The sequence below is a fragment of the Scophthalmus maximus genome, chromosome 14 (assembly GCF_022379125.1).
Source record: "Scophthalmus maximus strain ysfricsl-2021 chromosome 14, ASM2237912v1, whole genome shotgun sequence".
In the NCBI taxonomy this organism is placed as follows: domain Eukaryota; kingdom Metazoa; phylum Chordata; class Actinopteri; order Pleuronectiformes; family Scophthalmidae; genus Scophthalmus; species Scophthalmus maximus.
In genome coordinates this window covers 18,673,325-18,694,612 of record NC_061528.1, presented here as the reverse complement: position 1 = coordinate 18,694,612, position 21,288 = coordinate 18,673,325, and the positions used below count along the sequence as shown (strand labels likewise).

Here is a 21,288-nt window from a genome sequence, read left to right as displayed (position 1 = left end):
TAATCTGTGCATTTGTGGCGGTTGCTCGCTGAGCTTTCGAGCTGCAATTGGCAAGAAATTATTCATTAAGTAGCACATGTGATCTATTGAGGACCATTTATGTTCATGTTCATTGCTCGATTTATCTGTTTTGTATCACATCACTGCTGATGTATCGATCTTTGTCTTGGTAGGAGAAACACATAATGGGCGAAATTTTATTTTGTTTCTTCAGAATCAAGCTGTAGAAGCAGAGGCAAAAACTGACTTGTACTGTAGAAGCAAGTCAGTTTTTTACATGATATACAAACAGATACAGAACTAGTTCTTTGACTTTAGACAACTGTATAAATTATTTGTCAGCCATAGAATAGAAGATGAGTCTCCTTCCCAAAGATGTTTGTATTTGTACTGTAGCCAACCAGGAAAGGTCAGCATACTTACTGTATGAGCATGAATTTCAGTGAGCCGCCGACAGTAAAAGCGATAGATAATTCCTCATTGGTTGTGTATTTCAGGAGCAACAGTTGCCAAATTTATAACTGTGTGTCTCTTGTCTAGAGAAAAAATTGATAAGTATAGCCTCTACACAACCATGTGGGCAAATAAAGGATGACTGCAGATTAAAAAAAAGCCAAAGAAATATTGCAATAGCCTTTATCCAAAGAGTTTCAGCTTATTTAAAACTCTATGTGTATAGTTGCAGGTGTTTTTAATGACACATTCATGATGAACAAAAACTAATTCTGTATGAATAAAATATATGACCCAGATACTTTTCTCAGGAGATCACAGAAACTAAACCAGGGAATCCCCGTTCAGCAAGGGCCTTTATGTGTGGAAATATCATGTTATCCCTGGGTCTGCGTTGGTATAGACATGCAGATTTGGGTGAAGTTAATCAGAGACTCTAAATTTACCGTAGGTCTGAATTTTGAGTGTGAAACATCCCTGTAATGTGATGGCGATCCTCCATGATGTATCCTGCCTTGCCCAATGTCATTTTGGGATTGGCTCCAACCCCCCCTGCACCCCTTTAGGATAAACGGTATAGATAATGGACAGATAGATGAATGATTAGACAGGGTCCGGGAATATCAATCCAATAGCATGACAGTGTTAGAATATAGGTAATTTTTTGATTAAGAAATACTAACAAATTATTTTATATAGGACAGGTTGAGGACTGTAAGTCTGTGAGCTGGTTTTAGACATTTGTTTCCCCTTGTTTTTGAATTTTTTTGCAGCTTTAAAAGAAGGGAAGAAACATGGGGGCCTAAGACTAGTGTGGTACTTTCTGCGTCCTTGAGTACACGAGGGTCCCGGGGACATGAACGTCCACATCAGAAGGGTGTACATGACAGTGTGTAACCACCTATGTTTCGCTATTCTACTAGAATAGACATTTTAGAGGTGCGCTATACAATGATACCATCATACCGTCTTAAATCTCATACCTATGCGCATGTATGGAGCATAGGTATGTAGTCCGCTTATACAGGACAGTTTCAGGACTGTAAGTGGTGTTCGCAGCTGTGTGTGTGTGCGTCTACAAGCGAGTATAATTGAGGCCTCAGTATGGTTAAGGTTAGCACTGGAACGTCCCAGTGCTTCCTGCATTGGAACCAAATGTTGCTAGTGAACTTAAGTTGCTGTTATAAATTAGTTACATACTGCACGAGAGAAGGAGTCAGGCGTGGACACACAAATTCTAAACTTAATACTCTGTGTAATACCCACTGTCATTTGGTTTAAATAAAACGACTCACTACCCAGGATGTCATCATTCAAAAGACGGCTGCGCCTACTGGCTATGAAGTAAAGTACCAACCCCAATCACTATTAAGCTACTGTACAACTTGTAATGTTTGTGCCACTCGCTAATAACATCAACTGCTCAAAACATAGTATCGGATATCTCAGGCAGAAATGAGGGATATGTCATTGTGGAAACTCCAGCTGTGACGAATGAATCCCATTTCGTCGGGAGGGATCAAGTTCATTTCCTCACTACCACCTTCAGGCATTGTTCAGTTGTGCTGTATAACCACTGACGAAAGAAAGAACAGTCAAAGAAAATCGGATTGAGAAACGCATCACAACTACTGTAGTTATAGGGGACATTCAAGCAGCTATTGGGAAAGCATTCTTTTTCATCTGTTCTCTGTTGCCATCTGACAAGCAATGTCCTCTGCATCAGTCTGCTAATGTATGAAATGAGCTCTTGCCAAGAAACAGTTGGGGATCTTGGCAAAAGTAGAGCGCTGTGTGTGTGTGTGTGTGTTTGTGTGTGTTTGTGTGTGTGTGTGTGTGTGTGTGTTTCCATGTGTGTGGTTTTCCATGTGTGTGTGTGTGTGTGTGTGTCAATCTGTGCCTGTGTGCATTTGCATTGCTGTATTTCTGCATTTTGCAGAGCAGCTGCTCCTTTTCCTGGCTGGTTCTAATTTGCATGTCACTATAATGTTTTACAGTCCCACTTTCAGTAAGCCCCTCCTCCCTTCCTCTCCCCAGCGTAATGCTGTTTTAACTGAAAACAGACTTGTGGAGATACTGGGTCAGTCCCTCTGGTGACAGAGCTACAGGGAGAGTTGTGGGAATCAAAGAGTCTAAATCCCTCAGCGGCGTACGCACTGACTGATGCCTCCCACCCCTGCTTTGCCACCTTGTTTATTTGGTGCCCTCATTCATTTTCAGGCCTCCAGCAAAGTTCAAGCTGCGTAAAGCGGGATTATACTTCAAATCTCATCATTTAAAGATCTATCTGAAAATGAAATTAGGGCAAATTTCGAGTCAGGCTGCAGGTTTTCCGAGCAGTAGAGGATGGGTGCACATCAAGAGATTAAGGTGGTGATGATGATGGGAAGAACATTACCACAATATCATTATAGCCTAATCTATATAAGGAAATGAGGTAAAATGTCTAGAGGTGAATTAATATTTGGCCGGGGACAAAGACGAGAAGATCCATAAATATAAGGTGAAGTTTGTCACCATATATTTCTCTTCACACAGTAGTAATCATGTAGCTACTGTTCATTACAGTTTACAGGAAAACAGGGTTATTTCTCATGTCTACATCTCCTTTGACTTCAAATCTTGCAAAAAACAAGCGATGATTTACTTTGGTGTATTAGAGACGCCATTTAATCATCATTAATCATCTGAATGAGATGTAACCCACTCCTTCCTGTGATGTACCAACATGTACTGTGTCACCCACCCATCTCTCTCCTCCCTCCTGTATCGTTTTAGTCCTCAGCTGCTAGAAGAAAAAAAGGCCTGTTACAATCCCACTAAAAGCAACCACATGAGTGTTAAACAGCCCAAAAAGGGAACAAGTGCCTGTCTAAATGCAATGAAGTGGAGCAGTTGCAGAGCTTTACCTCTTTGATAATGGTACATTAGATGTAGCAGGTAGGCTTCAACTATCCAAAGTGACCTGAGCATTGCTTTTGTTCAGAAGATTTGCACAACCTGAGGGATACTGTCTCAATTTGAATTTTGTCTAATCTGCTATGCGGCAGCCGTGAAATGAAATCCCTGTGGCCTGCAGCTTTGCCGCAGACAGCTCTCTGGGATTCTGTTGGATGAGATGCCAACATAACCTTTAAAAATGAAACTGATTCGAAACCACAGTCACATTTTGGGGATTCATGGAAGAGTGCAAAAGAAGATGTGGCGCACAAAACACTTGACATTACTTTTGTCAGGGAACCGGGACTTTCTTTGCTCAGTCAGCTTATGTTGGGTTGATTCCAAATTCATGTTTTGTCAGCTGTGCTGTTCTTTCATCACCAGGCCAAAATACTAGCGTTGTGGGCAATGATAGCACGCAGAGATACGGGTCAAAGTAGATCCATGTGCTCACTACTCTGGTGCGGATTCTGGTGAAGTAGAGTCTGATTCTGGTCCAGTTGCTGCTTGACGTTTACATTGCGATAACGTCTATCATGTTTGACTTCTACAACTAGAGTCTAGACTGATGACATCACAGTCTTTTCAGGAAATTAAAAGTCATATTAGGTCCAGAAGATTTGTTTTTTCTTACACACCTGGCAAATAGACATAAAATAAATCTCTGTATGTTACTGTAAATGGAAAAATGATGTGTGGACTATTTAGTCTAGGTTTCAATATAGTATACTTTGTTTTTGTGTAGTTTGTCCCCAACTGAATTGACTGTGATGGCAAGTAGAGTAGCAACATATCATTAGATTGAAACCACAGTCATCAACGGTTGTAGAAACAAGAAGCACTGTGCATGAAACAATGTTCTGTCACTTTAATGATGCTCAACAAATTCACGCTCCATTCCAGATCTGCAACTGGTCAATTATCAACCAGCTCTGACGTGGCCAAAAGGAAGATGGACGGCACCGGGTGGAGTTGTATGGTGGCACTCATGCTGCTGTGTAATGTGACAAAGGTACAGTAGGACAGCCCACAGACACACAAGCAAACACTGAAAAAAAATCAAAACAAACTCATTGAATAAATTGATGTGGAGAAATAAAGCTTAGGAGACACTGCACATACAGTAATATGTGAGAAAAGCCGGTTGAAGTGGAAGTGCCGTTTAATATTTATTATTTGACTGAAAGAAAAGACTATGTCATGCTGTACCATTGTACAGTATTTGAATTTAGTTTTTTTTAACTTATTTATTATATGTTGGAGAGTTTTCCTAAGAATTAAAAAGCTGCCTCTAATATCTGCTGTGTAATAAAACGCTGGACACATCTGGTTGGCAGTTTTTCTCTGAATCCATGTCATATTTTCCATGGAGTGCAAATTGATTTAATGGAGTCGAGCGTATGTTAGACTCCCTTCCCAGGCTGGAGGTGTGATGACTCCCACTTTAATATGTCCCCACTGAGTCAAAATACGCAGCCAAAATTGGATTCAGACATAAGCTCGCACACGAGTACTAAATTCTGAATACGGTAAGTTCTCACCTGTTCATAAAAGATATAAAACCCTAGGGGAAAAGGGGAAAAGTAGGAAGGATTTTCTCACGAATCTGCAGCCCAGATTTTGCACTGGTAAAGTTCATGAGGAGTTATTCATTTTTTCAAACATGATATTAATATTTTGTTTTTAAGTTATCAGTAACCGACGGTACTGGTATATCGTGACATCACTGCTTTAGAATCATATCTCTGAAAATCTTGTTTCCTTGCAGTTTTTTGCGGAGGCAAGTCTGGAGGTGAATGAAACCCAGCACCAGAATCCGACCAACGTCTACCATGACATGGGACTGACTAGGAACAAGATAGTGACTGCACAGTTTGAGTGCTACCAAAAGATCATGAAGGACAGCTCCTACAGCAGACAAGGTAGGAAGAATTAACTGGAAAACACTAACCTTGCCATTTTGGTCTATTGGTCTATTCAGTTAATAATATTTGCATGGTCCAAATTGGATTTTCCAGTCTTAATTGAGAGGGGACGTCAGATAAATTAATGAATTAATCAATTAATTCAGATAAAACACTTTGATAAATGTAATACCTAATTCCTAAATAATGAATAAACCAATCAATCATGCCGTTAATTGCATTTGTTAATTGAAAGTACACTGTCTACGGTTTTAGAGCCTGTGTGTAATCGGACTTGGGATGGCTGGCTGTGTTGGGATGACACCAGGGCTGGAGTTATCTCAGAGCAGCACTGCCCGGACTACTTTCAGGATTTTGATCCTTCAGGTGAGATCCGTGGCCTATTAAAGCCACACATGCAGCGGAGCAGCAGAGGCTGAGCTGTTCTGACTTTTATTCCTTACATGGGCAGTAATTGATGTTAATCCGATACCCCTTTTGTACAAATCGGCGGCTGTTAGCTGTTGCATGTGTAGTTTGTAAACATCACTCCCCAACACATTAAGAGATGTGCCAATGAATGACGCTACGACTCAGGGAAGGCCTCATAGTTATAGGGTTAGTCTCCCATACCTGAGGGGGTGTGTGTTTTTAGGCCCGGTCAGTGCAGTGAAATCATCAACAACAACAACAAAGACAGAGACAAGCTTTCTCCACAATCGCTCACTGCACCTTTAATATGGGTCAAATCCTCACCTGTAATTTATAATGAAGGTTCTAGTTAAACATTTGCAGTTTGCCGAACCCAAACTGAGATAACCCTTGTGGTATCATCAGTGTTAACGCTCCTCTGGAACCACACAGTACATTATATACAACTGATGTTACAGGCTGAGAAATACAAATAACATTATATTCCTGTGTAAAATTAGCGGAATGCCCCATTATCCCTGAGTTTGATTTATTCAGACGAATGAATCAGGTTCAAAGGTGAATGTTTTGTATGGCTTAAAAGAAAACTCTGCATTGCAGAGTCTGATCACTACAATAACTGACCCTGAAACATACGGCCTTTCGTGTCATTTAATTTCCTTTCATTTGAAATTAAATAAATACATATTTGTCTGTTATGAGAAAAGCTTGAATGGCACCTTTCCATATGGAGTTTGCATGTTCTCCCTCAGGCTTCCTTCCACAATCCAAAGACATACAGGTTAATCAGAGACTCTAACTTGACCATAGGTGTGAATGAGAGATGTCTGTTGATTTATTACTGGGAGGTGTTTAGTCTCACATCTCACTGCTGCTTCTGTTCCTGTTGACCACGACATTTTAATTTAAAGGCTCCATGTTTCAGTTGGTTTAGCCGGCCCTGTTCTTAACTGGTTTTCATCCTTCTTAAAGGACATTGCTCTTCAATCTGTACATGCTCCCGCTTGGTATTATCATTAAGCAACACAATATATCCTACCAGTCATATGCCGATGACACACAGTTGTACATTTCACTTTTCCTCCGATGAACTCAGTCCTGTTAACAATCTAGTAAATTGTACTTACGACAACAACTGCTGGACATCCAAAAACTTCCTACAGCTAAATATAGACAAGACTGAGATTCTCGTTGTTGGTCCTAAAAAACATAGTCAAAAGATTTATTCACACCTGGATTTATTGTCTCTGAAAGACAGTGAGCAAGTTGTTTTGGATTCTGATCTCAATTTTGAAAAACACATTTCCAATATCACCAACACAGCATTTAAAAAAATATATCAAAACTTAGAGCATTCATTTCTCAAACTGACTCTGAGAAACTGGTGCATGCATTTATCTCAAGCAGGTTAGACTACTGTAACGCTCTTTTTCAAGGATTACCCAAACAATCACTGTGACACTTCCAACTAATTAAAAATGCAGCAGCCAGAGTCCTTACACCTACACAGAAATTTGAACACATCACTCAGGTACATAAATCACTTCATTAACTCCCGGTACAATACAGAATCACTTTCAAAATCCTGCTAATTATCTATAAAGGACTTAATGGTTTAGCTCCTTAGTACATCTCTGACTTTCTCACTGATCACAACCCCCATCAGTCCTCTCAGGTCATCAGGCAGAGGTCTACTTGGTCGCACTTTTGTTTGTCTTTGTTGATTGTCTTGTTGTGTTGATGCTTGTAATGTATTCTTATTTCTATTCATGATTTGTTTTAAGGTGTATGCTGTTTTGAATGTAAAGCCCTTTGGGTTTACTTGTAATGAAAGGTGCTATATAAATAAAATTGACATTGACATTGACATATTTACTGTACTGTATTTACTATTTTTTAACCTGCAGAGATGGTTACAAAGATTTGCACTGACAGCGGTCACTGGTTCCTGCATCCTGAGAGCAACCGGACGTGGACCAACTACACCCTCTGCAATGAACACACCAGTGAAGTCAGAGTGGTCAGTGACTTTATAATGTGGCATGATATTTTGTATGAAATACAAAGAACTGAGTAGTGGTTTATCACTGACTCCATTGATCACCGGGCAGTTACTGTACTGTAGTTTTCAGTGAGAGGTGAGAAAAAGGTCACTAGTGTGCAAATGACATGTTCATCGTGTAACCTTAAATGTACTGAGGTTTGGCACGAGAAAATAAATATGCGTAAGTGGGAAATATGACTTAAAGTTTGTGCTAGAATAATAATAATAATAATAATATTCATAATGATACATTTTAGTTATAGAGCATTTTTCATTGCTAAAAAAATAATCCACAGCAAATGTATTATTGTGGTGTTTACCATCACTATGGAAGTTTAAATCCATGGGAACGGGAGAGGGGTCACCAGAATCATCCCAGTCCAAATTTCGCCATTTTCCATCCAGAGCAACGGGTTAACGTTTAATAAATGTAAACAGCACTTTAACTTGATTTGACTGTCATCATTACATGCATTAGGGATTTATTGTAGGAAGGAAAGGATATGAGTTCTCATGAGTGGAGTGGATTTACAGTAACATCCCGTGGACACCAAAGTGATATACAGTATTGTCTCACAACATTAGAGGCCATTATGAGATCCAGATAATCTCATTTGTTTCTCGTTTCCTTCCAGACTGCGATGAATCTTTTCTACTTAGCTCTCATAGGACATGGGCTGTCACTGACGTCCCTCTTCGTCTCGCTTGGAATATTCTTCCACTTCAAGTGAGCCAACAGTCCTCATCCAAACATGCTTTATAGACAGATTAGTCTTATCCCTCACATAAATCACCAGCACTGTGGTGTGATGTCATCTTTCTCTTCTTGCAGGAGTTTAAGTTGCCAAAGGATCACCCTTCACAAAAACCTCTTCTTCTCCTTCGTTCTCAACTCTGTGATCACAATCATTTTGTTGACAGCAGTTGCAAACAACCAGGAGCTGGTGCAGAGGAATCCAGTGAGTTATGTATTTATTTATATTTTTTTAGTATTATTTTTTTATTCATTCAACAGTCATATCTATAGTCGTTTTCTCTTTAATTTGAGCTATTCCCTTTATCATCCCAGTTTTAGAATTTTAACATAAATCAGGTGAAACGCTGCTCCAGGAACTTTACTCTTGGGGACATGGACGCTAAATATTTCAGTGCTATAACAGAGAAGAAGAAGAGAAAAGACTGTCAGAGAGACTATTTGGATTCAGTATGTGCGTATGTTTCTTCCTCAGACGAGCTGTAAAGTGTCCCAGTTCATTCATCTCTACCTGTTTGGCTGCAATTACTTCTGGATGCTGTGTGAGGGAATATACCTGCACACGCTCATCGTGGTGGCCGTTTTTGCAGAGAAGCAGCACCTAATGTGGTACTACCTTCTAGGCTGGGGTATGTAAAGGATAATGCCCAACTTGCTGCATATTTAATGATTGTAAAAGATTGTATTTATATGCTTTAAAGTAATTTGAGAGCAATTAGCTCATGAGACAACAAAATGACAAATCACAGCGAGGTAAGGTTTTCAGACTGCAAGGTGCATCATAATTAACTTCTCACTTTCTTTTTGCAGGCTTTCCTCTCATTCCGGCCACAATACATGCCGTTGCTCGAAGTTATTACTACAATGACAAGTAAGCATTTTTAGTGCAGTATCTAGGTACCAAATATTTTTAAAATGACAGCCATGAAACAGTTTTGAAGGAAACATATCTAAATAGCCTCACACCACAAATTAGCTCACCTGCACAAAATAAATTGCGGAAAGCAAACTTATATTGAGTGCTCACATGGGTAGTTGGTGAACTAGTGCCCTAACTGTTGACTATAGGTCTAACATCCCGGTGGTGTTTTTTGATACTTCTGCACACCATTTTGATCAATAAAAAAAGGCAAAATAACACTTAAGACTGTAAACAAATATGGATGACATGGCAGCTGACATGAAGCCAAAACATCTGGATCGCTTCCTGGTGGCTGGCTGCAGTAATGGTCATAAACCCCTCCTCCTTCATGTTTGTGGAAAGAACAAAGACCAACATAATAAAAACATAAAGTCAAAATAAATTTTTCCCAAAGATGGTTTCTGTCATTTTAGTAGTTCTTATAACACTGTTGTACGTTCAAGCGTTCATTTTACCCATACGTTTTGAGTTATTTAACGTTATGAAAACGGGGGTGAAACGCCACGACTGACATGGTTGAGCCCGTGTATCTGTGGGACCTCGAAACCGCCGCTTAACTCCACAACCACTGCAGCTCAGACTCTGGCTCCACATGACATCACCACTGCGAGAGGGCGGCACCCGTATCCGGCATACTTTGGCTAAATTTTAGGTGCAGCAATCTGATTTTGCAGTTTTAATTCATTGGTGTCAATAGGCCTTCACGTAAATATCCAACCAAAGAAAAGAAAAGTAAGAAAAAGCCTAAAATTAGTTTAAAATACAAGATTCAGTTAATTGGGCCAATTGGAAGAGTCATATATTTGGTCAATTGGATTGTGTGGAAATCAACTGCATCATTCACAGTTTAAAAAAAAATATTCAGCCTGGCTCATAGCTTCCCTCAAGAGTTCTCCCAACTTGCTCATGCAGATAAATGTCGTGGAACAGCCATTGATCTGCATTAGGGGTCATCTGTCATATGACGCGTTGACACTGTTGTGTAAACCTTTCTCTTTTGTCCTCCCTTCCACTGTAGCTGTTGGATCAGCTCCAAAACGTCGCTTCTCTACATCATCCACGGTCCCATTTGTGCTGCTCTTTTGGTAAGAAAGTCCCGCCCATTTTTTCCTGACCTGAATTAATCAAAGTCAATGGCAGTAATATTCATTTACTGGAATGAACCTCCCGATTAGTGCTGTATTTCACTCGGTGCACTGTTTTTATTGCGCAACGAGGGGCAATAAGCTGCTTTAGTCTCCTGAGTGGACACTGTGGGGGGCCTGCAGGCAGGCCACAGTTTGATCGCATGCGTACTTGTGTTTATCTTGTGAAATCAAAGCAACTGCCCCTCTGAGGTTCTTCCCACTGGGCCCCATGCCCACTTTTCAGTCTAGGAATTTACCTAATCAGCAGAGCCGGGCATGCTTCAGAGAGATCTGCTCCCTTAAGATCCTCTTAGGACGTGGTGTTTGACCTCGAACAACCTTTACAACCATTTGTTCAGGTGTTTTTAATCCTCGAGTGCAGGAACTGAATTGTGTGGTGATTATTTTTTTTTAAATTTTAAATTTGTAAGAGTGAATGTCAAGTTCTGTCAATTATACCAATATAAAATTGGTAAATGTGACTCTGACATTTATAGCTTTTATTGGGACTGTCACGGAAACTAATCCTCTACCACCCTGGTCTTTACAGCTTTATACCTTTGGCTTTAACTGTTTGTCTATGGTGGGAAGGTACTGTTCATTGGCAAGCATTTTTAAGGTGGAGTTTACAACTTAGTCTTAAACCAGCTGACAGCAGATAGCAGCCGTGATGTTATGATTATGTTTTGATGTCCCTTCTGTTGCTGTCTTCCGCCAGGTTAATCTGTTCTTCCTGCTGAACATTGTGCGAGTGCTCATCACCAAACTGAAGGTGACCCATCAAGCCGAGTCGAGTCTCTACATGAAAGCGGTGAGAGCCACCCTTATCCTGGTGCCTCTTCTGGGAATCCAGTATGTCCTGCTTCCCTACAAGCCAGAGGGACGGGTCTCCTCTGAAATATATGACTACATTATGCACATACTAATGCATTACCAGGTGAGATGATGGTCAATATGTGGTATTTTGTCGAGCCAAAGCCACCACTAAACTTTGGGGTTCAAATGTGATTGAGAGATTAATAAATACCAGCTTCTTGGAAGATTTTAATTTAAAAACTAGAAGTTCTTCCATGTCCATTCCAGACCAACACATCTGTCTAGAACGTATAATAGAAAACAATTAACATTACTGTACTATACTATACTACTACTACTATAACCTTGCTGACAAATAAACAAACAAACAAACAAACAAACAAGACACTGTTAAAAAAACATGACCTCCACAGGCTAGGTACAAATACGTACACAGCTGTAAATTTATTCCATGTCGCTTAGAGGCATTCCCAGTCTATTATTAGAATGGTATTCATAGTTTGCTGTTTCTGAAGTCCTGTTGTCCTTGCTACATGTTTATGATTTACTAGGAAACTATTTTCCAGTGTAAACACATTTACTACATGAACTCTTGCCTGCGTGAACCCCTTCGTTTTGTCAGGATTCAGTCAAAGCCAAACCTCCCCATCAGCCTCAGAAGAGACTTTGTTTATGTTGTAGCCTGGTGAAGAACAGCAGGAAGGAAGACACAAAATGATCTGAGCCATCAGTTATCTGGGTACAATCAGTTGCATGTTGGCGAGGTGTTATCTGATCACGCTGTTCTGTCCCGGCAATGGCAGCACAGGGAGACCATCTTGAGCAACAGGCTGAATCAGCTCCCAAATTTGATTCGGTTTGACCTTTAGGTATTTTTTTTCCCAACCTCACAGCATCCTAGACCTTAAGATATAATCTACAAATGTCTTCTGGCTAGTGATGCTTGAGACCAGTTACTTAGGTGTGTGTTAGTTAACGTAGTGTTTTTGTTTTTTTCCATTCCAGGGTCTGCTGGTGGCCACCATCTTCTGCTTTTTCAACGGAGAAGTAAGGGGGATGGGTTTTTTTGCCCTTTTACGGTTTAGACTTGCATGCACACACACACACACACACACACACACACACACACACACACACACACACTTATATTTCCCCATGGTGATCAGGGATAGACTTCCTCTGCCATACCATTAGTGCAGGTTGGTGGAGTCGGCGCATATCAGGCTCAGTCCCCCAGGGGCTTTGCTGCGGGCTCAAGACTATTTGCTGTTGGCAAGCAGCCATGGGACGTGCACTGATTGCCTTCAATTATACAGTTGATTGATCTGCATACAAAGTAGCTTGTTTTTGCCACAAGTGAACATGTTTTCTCTTCAAGCTGGAAGACAAGCAGTTGATGATAGTGTGCTTGAATTCCTTAAGAACTATCCTGAGGCCAGTACAGTATATGCCCTAAGAAACAGTGACAATGTCATGTATTAACAGGAATATTTGGCACATTAAATTAATGCCTGTATGTCTTTGATCAAAACACAGTTGTCACTTAGTGAATTAGTGTAACGAAAAAATTGAAGACACATGATCGAAACCACAGGACAACATCAGTCCAAAAGCTTCAGCTGATATTTATAAACTGTTGAACGGATCCAGTTTTTCCATATTGTCCTTGAATAGTACAAGTACAAATAACTAGAATTTGCTTAAAACAAAGTGAGATTTTTGAAGGAGTAGTTACATCAGAGTTCAGTATGTATTGAGTAATGACGTGTCAACTCAAAGAATACACTCACTCTTTTTCGCCACTGTTTCATCTGAACCAGAACGGACAATTTGTGGTTTCAGAGATAGTTGTGCTTGATTTTCTTGAATGGAATATTCATTGCCAACTGTTGCGACATCCGAATCTCTGGCGGGATGCTCTGTGCAAACTGTTATGGTACCAAACATGGCAAACTTACTATGGCAACGCACCTCCAGGACGTTGCTGAGCCCAGCTCTTGTTCATCAACACGTAGCTACAGCACGTAGAGCCGCCATAAAAACACAACTGTTGCCTGCTGATTCCAGCGTAATGCTATAGGCCTAGCTCTCGCTCCATAAGTAACACATACTGCAGACACAAGACTGATGCTACATTCAGAGACTATGATAACACAGACACATTCTCATGTCTGTGTGTTAATTATAGAGCTACAGACAGAAAGGTGTTCCGCCTGGTGTGACATGAAAGCTGGGAACAGGGGGAGAACAGCTAGTCTGTTTATAGTTCCATAATACGCCTGGCTGATGTTCTGAACTGTTGTTCGAGTGTCATTTCTCCTCTCTCTGTTTGTTTAATGCTTCCCCCAGTTTTCATGCTCATCAATCTTCAGGCTCAATCATGTCCCAGACATCTGACTGATATGGATTTTCTTATCTCACTATTATTCTAACTGTCCCAAATCAAGTTGTGATTTTATGTAGGGTAGTGATTCCTATGCTGTTAATATTTGAAATGTGGTCTCTCGGGTCAGGTCCAGGCAGTTCTGAGGAGGCACTGGAACCAGTATCAAATCCAGTTTGGCAGCAGCGTGGGAAACCACTCAGACGCCATGCGCTCAGCCTCCTACACGGCCTCTTCCATCACGGAGGTCCAGGGCTGCTACAGCATCGACGGCCACACAGAACACATGAATGGCAAGGGCTGCCACGACGCAGACGCCCCCATCCTAAAATCGGACAGCCCCTTTGCCTGACAAGCAACTCTCTCTTCAAACTCTACCCATCCTGTCCCACCCATAGAAACTGCAGCATGTTTCCGTGGCAACCGGGGGAAACTCGCCTCTTCCTAGAGATACAACGTAAGAAGAAACAAGAGTGTAAAAAGTCTGTTAACCCAGACTCTCACCCACCTGAAGGAAATCGTCACCTCTCTGTCACACCGACACAGGCCCTTTAACTGTACTGTAAGGTGAGCTTGGTGCAGCTACTCCTGCGCTGTCTTTTGACTACAATTTGCAACTGGACGGCTTCACTTGGATTAAAAGGCATTCTGATGATCACAACAATGCTGCAGTCTTTCAGCCTGACAAAATTGTTGTTGAATGGATGGATATTAACTGCCTGACTGTCCTTACGAGGTCACGTCATGCACTAAACGCCTTTGGTTAGACTGTAAATTCTTTTGACATGGTTAGTGCCAAACCACGAACTCCTGCCTGCCTCATTTATGTTTTATTGCCATTACAGAATTTGAAGAGAGACAGGACTAATCTAAGAGGGCAGGGGTATGATAATATATTAAAGCTATATTTTATCTTTCACATGTTCAACATAATTTATCAGAACATATTTGTGTATTAAATGAAAACAGAATAAATACCACGCAGTATTTATTGAAGCTACATTAAGTTACCCAGCATCTTCTGTCAATCGATTACCAAATGTTGAAGTGTTGCAGTCTTCACATACACTTTAAAAGCACTTCTTGTTTGTTTCAGTGTTTGTTCAAATGTGTGCAGTTAATGCAGATGGTGTGAATCATACCGTTAGCATGCACGCTTCATTTTTTTGAGATTTAGAGAAGTCATCATGCTAATTCTTTCAGCGTATTTTACTGTAAGTGATCCTTACTGACATGTGTATCCTTCATACAACATGATAGGTTTTTAATGTAACTTATCAACACAACATTATCACAGAGAAGCCGTCATGAAATCACATGTACTCCAATATCTGCCCCATTACACTTGAATGTATCAGTTATGTTTAATGACCTGGGTCTGCTGAACATAAACACATCACATTCCTATTCACTGCTGTCTTTAGCCTTATTCTTCTTCTCAAAGAACTTAGATATTACTGAGATGTAAATATGACTGGGTGTTCAGACAACAAAAAGCGCTGTGTTTTAAAAAGAAAAAAGCAGGGGGCTGCCTGAGTGAGGATGCGTTGCTGTTAAGAAGGTCATTTAACGTATGTTTCCTTTGGTTCATACGAGCTCTGAATCAGTTTCTTCATAGTGCAGCTACACTTATAGAAAAGGAGTTACATACAGTTATCAGTCTTTGCAAAAAAAATGCTCTTTACTCTTCTATGAAAGCTATCATTAATGACATGGTCCGCTCGGAGAGCACCTACCTCAGCCATAGCTGACACTCGGAATTTCGGGTTAAGTGTCTTGCCCAAGGACACACCTGCACGCGGATTGGTGGAAGCTTGGATCAAACGAATGACACTACCTCCGTAGCCACAGCCGCCCATGCTGGCGAGTTGCATGTGCAGTCGCATGAAGGCTTTTCCCAGTTGGTGCATCGATAAAATCAAATGGAGAAAGATTTAAATCATAACTTTTATGAAAATGTGACCAACTTCCTATTTTTGCATAGCAGTATGTGATGAATATCCACATACATTTAAAAAAAAAAATTTGGCAGATTGGTTTTAAATTTGCAACTACATTAAGTTTCACAGACACTTCCACTCGGAGGAAACTCTTTACAACTCTGGGAGAGACTCATGGTACAGACATTTTCATCCTGTTGTCTCGCTGATTGTGAGGTAAATAGAAAATGATGCTGCCTTGCATTGTAACATGACTAGAGTTTGGTTCCATGTTTTTCTCCAATGACGCCCCCGCCCCCTCATTTGTTTTTATACAAGCCCCCTGCTCAGGCAACCCCCACATCAATGCAGTGACCCTTTTCAGATGAATCAGAGAGCTTTGTTTTTTTCACATAGTGCTAATATCAGTCTGAACACTGCCTTATTACTGATGTTTCTCATAAGAAACTGTGCAAAAAAGATATAAATACTGCAAATAAGACATTCTTGGAAAAGCATTTAGCTACAGCAGGCTTTATCGAGCCCTGGTCAATAGACATTGCCCTCGGTATGCTGTCATTTCACCCAGTCAAGTACCAAAAACTTTACAACAGCTTTTTATTTCTATTTTTTATGATTTCAGAACATCTTCAATACATTTTGTCCACGATGCCGGGAACACGAGTCGCTATCAGCCGATGTAAATACTTTTTTAAATCTAGCATTTCTGAAAAGAGGACGTTGAATATGTGAGTTTGAGTGTATGTGTGTGTGTGTGTGTGTGCATGAATTATATATACAGTATTTATGAGTAAATCATTCTAGAATGCATTCAAACATCAAGCGGCTGTCGTGACGGTGCGTGGGGTGTTGATGAAGCAGTTGTTTGTTCTGCTCCTGTGTTTTAGAAAGGGGAGGGGTGGGAAAATCGTCAGGGGCTACGGACTGGGGGCTTTCAACAAGCTATTGTATTTGTCCGCCTGGATTATTGTCATCATCCTTGTCACATTCTGTCAGCTCTCTATGTTGCCTGTATTTGAAAGCGAAGAAAGAACAGTACAACTACCCTCTGTTTTATTTATTCATGTTATCATGTTATCACCATGTAGTGCAAGCCTGACATGTCGCGACTCACTTTCAACAAAGGCCATGTTTTCTTTTGCTATTTCAGTGGAGAGTATTGAAAAAATGTACATCCTGTGTCTGATTTATTCTTTTTTTTCTTTCTCTGCATTTTTTTTTATTATTTCAGATATCTTGTTTTTTTTATGACTTTTGGACATCTTATTGTTTTCAACAGACTTTAAAGGTGATATAACTAATGCAAAAATCCCCTTTTCAGTGTTTGTGCACATACATTTGGGTATCTGTGGAACCTGCCGGCCCACAAAGTGTGAAAAAAGACCACCCCGTTCTTTTATGAGCTGGCTAAACCCTACAGCCTGGCTCTGAACAACTGGTTCAGATTTCTCACCCACTCTGATGTCACAGTTGGACTCTTTTGGGGTAACCCAGCCTGCAAACTGAGAATCTCCACTTTTCTGGTGAATGGCCGTAACATTTCTTACCATTTTTGGCTGGCCAATCAGAGCAGACTAGGTTTTATTGGGAGGGGGGACTAAAAGTAATCCAGGCTTTTTAGACAGTGGGTGAAAAGAGGAGCTGCAGGAATTGGCAGTATGAGTACACTGATGCCTTTTCAAGTGGTAACCCAAATTAAGAGTATGAACCTGAATATGACCATAATATGTCACCTTTAAATTAGCTTGACTCTACACAATAATAGTGAGAAAATAGTGATGTCTCGTACATACTATTTTCGCCCATGTAAACATATTCTTGGCTGCCACTGTTTTAGGTAAAGCTGTTAATGACAGACAGAAGGATATACAGAGGGGTCTAAGCAGGAGATTGTGAAGTCAAGCTGCATTTTCACAAAAAAGTTGATACTTTCTTTTGAATCTCTGATCTGCAGGACAGGAGCTTCTCTGTTTAATCATATACAGTGAATACTTGTGGCTCTTAGAAGGGGTTAATGTGCAACGACAGCATTAGCCTTCACAATTAAAAGTAATTTGCTGTGTAGTGAAGCATCGTAAGAACTCATTTAATTTTCAGCGTGTTGGAAAAGACCAGAGACACTTGGCACATGTAGTAGCTCCTGTGTACCGTTTCAGTTGTGTATTTGTGTGTGAATTAGTTTCACATGACTCTCCAAATGGGCCCTGAAGACGCCAGTGACACTTTGGCATCATGTTGTAAAGTATGACAAAAGCATTGAGTACAAAGTTTTTTGTTGAAACTGCTGTTTTAACTTTGGAAGTCCCGACACATTGACACTCCTGTTTGAATGTAGCTAGTGGTGTTTTATATTCTGGATGTGTATACCATGTCTCTCCTATATATAATATATTTCACTGGATTAGACAATGGATAATACTATTATACTGATTAAGCAGACATCAACATACAGATGATAAATCCTGTCGTGCTTGCTTCACCGAGTTCCGCATCTGCCAAATCTTTACGAACACAATGTAACTGATTTGTGGAGCTGATTTGTCTGATGTAATGAGAAACATGTGCTAGTCCGTTCGCAGAAATTCCCCACAGTAACTGTGAAGAGCAACAAAGACACTTGGCTCTTATGTCATTTGGCTCCCCAGTCTCTTTTGTTGTGAGTGGTCTATTACACAAAGTTGTGGGATATATACTTGTGGGATATTATGTGTTTATTGGTAAAATGTTCTGGCAAATTGATTTTTGATTTCAAGGCTAAAACCATTTTTCTCCGATGTTGATTTATTGTCCTGTCTGACAAAACCAATTTCACTTTGAGTTTTACGACATTCAAACAAATACAATACATTGCTGGCAAAATCATCGATGGGTCATAATTCAAAACGATTGTTTACCGTGTCTCTGTATGTTTGCTTCATGACAAAGTGACGGCAGTTCACTGCTCACATGAATGAATAAAGATAATCTTAATCCTAATGCTAAATCCCATCACAGCGTGAGATCACAATGTGAGAACACACATGCAGCAAATGTCGTTTCCTCATAGTTATTATGAAATACTGTATGTGATGATCTTCTCTGTCACAGTCACTACATCAGCCACTTCTAACATTTGTATTCTAGCTAACTCATTATGCGGCACATAATGACAAATGTGATCTAAAAGTCTGAGACCACTATCCCTTTGCACATGGACATGAATAGAGATTGTGGGATATGGGTGGATGTATTCTGGGAGCTCATTTAATTTGCTCTGCCAGACTCTGGTCTGGATCCATTCCATTGGGAAGTGATTTCCCTCGGGCAGAAAACTTGCCGGTCCAATCACAATCATTTATCTGATAATGGGCGGGGTTTATACCGTGAAGTGGAGAGATGCAACTTTTGTAAACAAACCAAAGTTGCCACTGATGAACGAGCATTTGACTTAGTACCTGATATTTTCACAGACACTGTGGAATCATCATCACAGCCGTCTCCTCTCTGCTCTAGTCTGTTGACATTTCCGCGTCGCTCAACAGACGTCACATGATTTGTTGCTCTCACTGGTCGCAGGTCTATCCAATTGCGTCCGGAGGCATTTTGGTCTGCGTCCGCTGGTAACGCGAGGTCCCAGGCTAATACACATTTGACTATTAGGGAAACACACATGTAGCTGTTCAATTACAGTTCAATTCAACTTTATCTCTGTAGCGCCAAATCACAATATACATTATCACAAGGCACTTTACATAGTTGGTTAGAGACCTTAAAATATTACAGAAAAACCCAACAGTTCACACAATGAGAAGCACTTGGCGACTCTGGAGATTAAAAAAAAATAACTCCCTCCCTCTGCTCATGGCGATGTGAAATCCAAGTGCATGCAGACTCACTACCATCTGACATCAGACACCTCGCTGGAGAGAAGCAGCTCCAGCCGCGGCACTGGAGAGGTCAGTGTGACATTGTAAGTAAAATAAGAAAGTTTATTTGTGTAGCATCTGTCACTGATTGAAAATAACGCGTTTTACACCAATAAAAAAATACTCCATTAAAAAACAATCCAAAATATCAAAGGTTAAAATAACAACAATAAACAAATGAGGATAGAGACACACACACACACACATATATATATATATATATATATATATATATATATATATATATATATGTGTGTGTGTTCAATAATTCAGTATGCCCCTTAGAGGATGTGATTAAAAATTCATATGGCCCTTGATAGGAAAAAGGTTCCCAAGTCCTGGTGTAAGGCTACACATTGAAAATGCATTGTTGATACTTTTACTGTAATGTATAAAATGTTGTTTGGAGACTATACAATATTTATAAAGATTTCAAAGTAGTGTTTATTAGTGCAATATTATTCTTCTTGAGTAATGATACGCAGACATACTTCATCACATCAGTGCACCACTAGCAAAAAGATCTTGATGGTGGTGGTGGTGATGATGATGATGATGTAATTGTCTGTCTTTGAAACAAATGAGTCCACCACAAGAATGCATTCAAGCTGTCACTTCACAAGCTGCTCTCAGATAAGGTTCAAAAGTTCATCAACCGCTCACCAGAACAACACGAGGCTACAGACGTTTCCACCACCAGCCGTCTCTGTATCCCACTTTGTCCAATTATAACACCCTGTCCCACTCATTGTCTGCCGCTCCGCTGCCTCCAACCATCCTGAGCTGACACACAGAATTTCTTAAGACCCCTGTCTGGCTATTTCAGTGCCAGGCAAGGTTTTGGATCTGAGTCCCAACAAGTCACCTCAGCAAAAGTTTTAAAAAAGTGAAATGAAAACAGTCAAGGCACACGTAGTTCTGTGTGAACAGACATTCCATGTTTTTTTTCTCCAGCGCTGGTGGCCCGTCTCCCGTCTCCCGCTCATGTGACCTGAATAAGTAAGGCTGCACACCACTGGCTGGTAAATAGCGAGGAGAAGCTGCTTCGGGGCGCTGTCGCCTGCACTTAGCCTCAAAAGCATGATACGTTTGTACTGTACACTTCACCGAGTGCAACACAGGAGCAATGACGCTGACCTCTCATTTGCCCTTTCTGACTGGAGTGAGGTCGTGTTTCTTTCTCCACAGATACATGAACAATGCTTTCCATTTGGATTACTGCACCAGAAATGATTGCTACTTCAGACTGAGTCAAACAATTGTTATACAATATAAAAATAGCTGTTGTCCCCTATGTCTTTGGTTGTTTTTGCCATAGACATACAGCGCCTTGAGACAATGTATCTTGTGATTTGGCACTATGCAAATAAAATTGAATTGAATTTGAATTAAAGCAGCTACAATGAAACTCATTTCTGATGAGGAACTTAAACTTACAGTGTGTAATATTTAGAATAACTTATTCACAGCAATTGAATATAATGTCCATAACTATGTATTCATGTATGTATAATCACCTGCAACAAAGAACCAATGTTTTTTTGTCAACTTTGAATGAGTCAAATATAGTTTATATGAGGTGGACCCGAGTAAGTCGCCATGTTTGCTAAGCCGTGTTGAATACGGTTGCAGTAATGGACTAAATTAGCTGTGTGCCAGAAAATTGAA

At 40.3% G+C, this 21,288-nt stretch overlaps 1 protein-coding gene across 2 annotated transcripts in view; it reads left to right on the top strand.

Moving 5' to 3' along the window:
- The window catches only part of calcrla (calcitonin receptor-like a), a 31,766-nt gene extending 13,075 nt beyond the window's left edge, over positions 1 to 18,691 (top strand). For both annotated transcript variants that reach the window (XM_035603967.2, XM_035603968.2), the window contains exons 2-13: positions 4,297 to 4,405; positions 5,162 to 5,315; positions 5,574 to 5,684; positions 7,637 to 7,749; positions 8,409 to 8,500; positions 8,606 to 8,732; positions 9,003 to 9,156; positions 9,338 to 9,398; positions 10,468 to 10,534; positions 11,295 to 11,513; positions 12,398 to 12,439; positions 13,906 to 18,691. In XM_035603967.2, the coding sequence (XP_035459860.1) occupies positions 4,346 to 4,405; positions 5,162 to 5,315; positions 5,574 to 5,684; positions 7,637 to 7,749; positions 8,409 to 8,500; positions 8,606 to 8,732; positions 9,003 to 9,156; positions 9,338 to 9,398; positions 10,468 to 10,534; positions 11,295 to 11,513; positions 12,398 to 12,439; positions 13,906 to 14,127 (1,422 nt within the window). In that variant the 5' untranslated portion in view covers positions 4,297 to 4,345 and the 3' untranslated portion in view covers positions 14,128 to 18,691. The remainder of the gene's footprint in view (positions 1 to 4,296; positions 4,406 to 5,161; positions 5,316 to 5,573; positions 5,685 to 7,636; positions 7,750 to 8,408; positions 8,501 to 8,605; positions 8,733 to 9,002; positions 9,157 to 9,337; positions 9,399 to 10,467; positions 10,535 to 11,294; positions 11,514 to 12,397; positions 12,440 to 13,905) is intronic.
- The last annotated feature ends 2,597 nt before the right edge of the window (positions 18,692 to 21,288 follow it).